The sequence below is a fragment of the Oncorhynchus nerka genome, linkage group LG28 (assembly GCF_034236695.1).
Source record: "Oncorhynchus nerka isolate Pitt River linkage group LG28, Oner_Uvic_2.0, whole genome shotgun sequence".
In the NCBI taxonomy this organism is placed as follows: Eukaryota; Metazoa; Chordata; class Actinopteri; order Salmoniformes; family Salmonidae; genus Oncorhynchus; species Oncorhynchus nerka.
This window is the reverse complement of record NC_088423.1, coordinates 3,682,828-3,686,176: the sequence shown is the minus strand read 5'-3', so window position 1 is coordinate 3,686,176 and position 3,349 is coordinate 3,682,828. Positions and strand designations below refer to the sequence as shown.

The window sequence follows — 3,349 nt, the reverse complement described above, 5'->3', positions numbered from 1 at the left end:
CCTATGTATCCATGGGATTTAGTCAAACTATAGTCAAGAAAAAAAGATAAACCTAAAGTTGGTTTGTGCTCATAGGGCCATAGACTAAACTATAAAGGACGTATCCGTTCAACTGCCATCAACTAAACCGCCCACGAATGTCTCATAACAGAATATCACCTCAAGTTTGACTGCTGATGTTTCGTCAGTGAATATTATTTTTCAACTGTGGTGTCCTCTTCAGGCTCTCCTCTCATCGGCTGTATCCTACGTGGACGCTGCTGTTAGCTATGCTGCATGGGACACTATATTCTCAGGGATAGCATAGTACAGCATGATCTCAGCACTGGTCCACAGATCCGATGCGATGTGCTGCCAGTGTCTGTTCTCCACTATCACTGGCTCATTAGGACTGCAGCTCCACGTTAGACCAGCATCAGATAGCCTGTCATGGGAAGATAGATTGAGGAGCTGAGTGGGGTAAGGGAAAGAGGGGGGGGGAGATGAAGGAGATGCGCCCGCAGACTTCTTTCTATGTGTAGTAATTCGACCATGTCAAATGGTAGTGACAGAAAGTGATATAATAGCCCACCGCGATGAGCGGTTTGGTGCAGCTACCCAGCGGAGGACTCACATATCCGCGCCTATAGATTCCACAATGGACAAGGGGAACAGGAATAGCCGTACGGATGATTAGATTGGTTTTGTTGCATTACCAATACTTAATGTAAAGATAATTCGATTGTTTTTGGATTGGGGGTTGATGAGTACCCTTGCACTGACGTGGTATGCTCTGGATACCGCCCAAAAAGTCGTCGGTCCCAAACGAAGACATAATAATAAGGTTCTAGCTAAGTGGGTTGGTTCTTCTCAGTTGTCCAGGTTAGCCTATACAATTAATAAGAAGGGAGATTGACTTGTGTAAATGTCCTAGAACGTTTTTGGAATGAGCTCTGCAATATCAGTTGAGATTTTCTAAAGATTCTAAAGTAGGACCATAAAGTGATTGGATGCCCCGTCTGTCGCGGGGTGGGTTGCTGTCCGACGGGGAGGGGATCGCCATCCGACACGGAGTGGGTCGCTGTCCGTTGAGCTAGTGGTGCTGAAGTCTGGATGATGCCTGTTCAGCGACTGCAAGGCTGCCGCTCCCTCCACTTAAATGAAGACAACGGCCGCTTCTTGCTACTAGCCATCCTGATCGTTCTGTATCTGCTGTGCGGTGCCGTGGTGTTTTCTGCTATAGAGCGTCCTTCGGAGGTGCAGGCGCACGGCAAATGGAACATAACACTTTTCAACTTCAGCGACACGTTCAATATCAGTTTGGAGGATCTGAACTCTTTCCTGCGGGAGTATGAGACTGCTATTGCCGCGGGCATCCGAGCTGATGCTCTCAGGCCGCGATGGGATTTTACAGGTGCTTTTTATTTTGTTGGGACTGTGGTGTCAACTATTGGTGAGTATAAGAAGCAATCTTATCAGTGATGTAATGCATTCCTGTCATTCAGACACAAAGTGATGGCACGAGGAACATGAGGAACAAAGAAACATATGCGAGCGTCAGTCTAAATGAATTAATGAATACGCTAAAACTGTAGACATTATCCTGCTTTGCTCACAAGAGAGTGTGTACAATATCACACTACTCTTCGGGAATTTGCTGTACTGACTATGGCAACATATTCTTCCAATCTTTAGATATTCAATGATTGATGTATATTTTATTTACGTTTTAATGTAATGCAACATCTAATGTTGCTATTAGCTATGCATGGACAGTGTCCACAGATGTTCTCCAAATCGTTCTGTTTTGTTTACAGTACAGTTAGCCACCATATTGCATCAATGCATTGCTTTAAGTTTCAGTGTTTAAGATTTCACTGACTTTGTAGGAACCATCTTCATATCTCCATAAACAATGTATGTGTGCTGAACAGTGAGATGTGTGAGAGGGCTTCAGCATTGCATGTGTCCGTTAAACACAGAGAGATGATGACGTCTAAAATGGCAAGGGTGGCCGTAAGGGATGAACCACGGAGGGTTGTCCTCACCCAGAAAGGGGTGTCTTGTCCAAAAAGACAAAAACTCAATATGTAGAGACAGAAGCCCTCATGATAGCTTCAGACTCCGATTGTTCATCTGGCTTTCCTTAGGACGTTGTCATAATAGACCAACTCTATAATTATATCATCATTTACTAGACCTACTGTAAAAAGGGATGTATCAACACTGATCCTGCACCACCTCAGCCTCAGAATGCTTTCTCCAGATATTATTGGTAGACCCTCAATGATACTCCTCCTTACACAGTAAAATGACTGCATCATCACAATCTGGCTCAGAATCCTGTTTTTCCATTGGCTTGTAGCCTGAACATTGTCATAGGCCTACTACAACTATATAGTGCATCATAGTTGTCTGTAAATTGACCATATCATCAGCCTCATATTGTCATGCCAAACTTCACCTTCTGTACATCTGGCATGCAGGCTGGTACACACACACACACATACACACACACACACACACACACACACACACACACACACACACACACACACACACACACACACACACACACACACACACACGCACAAATCTGGAAATCAGGCTGGTAAAGTATAATATGATTCACAACTCCTGCTCCATGTAAAATGGCTGCGTCATCATCTTCCTTCAACCTCACAATCCTATTTTTTCCACTGGCTTTCACCCAGAACACCAGATTAGCAATTTTTCCATTCATGTGTTACATCTTAGCTGTGGAGGAGTCTTTGGCACGCAGGCAACATCCTATTTCTCTGCCATTTGGCTTGGCTCAGCTAGCTCTGCTCTCCATTCAGCTAGCTCTCCATTTTCCATTCTGAGAGGCAATGCACGTAAATCTGTATAGGACAGGACTCTCGGGTGCGTTTCAGGAACATTTTGAGCAATAGGAAAAAGAATGTTAATGAGAATCCCCCTCTGCTCCCCCTCATTTAACATTTCCTCCTGATAGGTCACTAAAGAGCAACTGTCCCCCCAGTACAGCCTGAGGGTTGGTGATGGCTGTGTGGCATAGCTGATGGTGACTGAGGTCTGATGGATACTGTGTGTGTGTGTGTGTGTGTGTGTGTGTGTGTGTGTGTGTGCGTGCGTGCGTGCGTGCGTGCGTGCGTGCGTGCGTGCGTGCGTGCGTGCGTGCGTGTGTGTGTGTACCCTGAGGCCTAACAGTCTGTGTGTCAAAGATGAGGTCCAGTAGGAAACATGGGACACAGGATGTCCTAATGACATTCTTCTCTGGTTTTTAAACAGTTTTTCTGGTTCAGAAAAAGTCATTTATTAAGAGTGTAATCAACGTGTTTCAGAAATTATGCCATTTTTCACAATGACA

At 44.9% G+C, this 3,349-nt stretch overlaps 1 protein-coding gene across 1 annotated transcript in view; it reads left to right on the top strand.

Moving 5' to 3' along the window:
* Positions 1–1,092: 1,092 nt before the first annotated feature.
* Positions 1,093–3,349, top strand: part of LOC135565483 (potassium channel subfamily K member 12-like) — a 67,858-nt gene continuing 65,601 nt past the window's right edge. The window contains exon 1 of the mRNA XM_065012528.1: positions 1,093–1,432. Within this exon, the coding sequence (XP_064868600.1) occupies positions 1,093–1,432 (340 nt within the window). The remainder of the gene's footprint in view (positions 1,433–3,349) is intronic.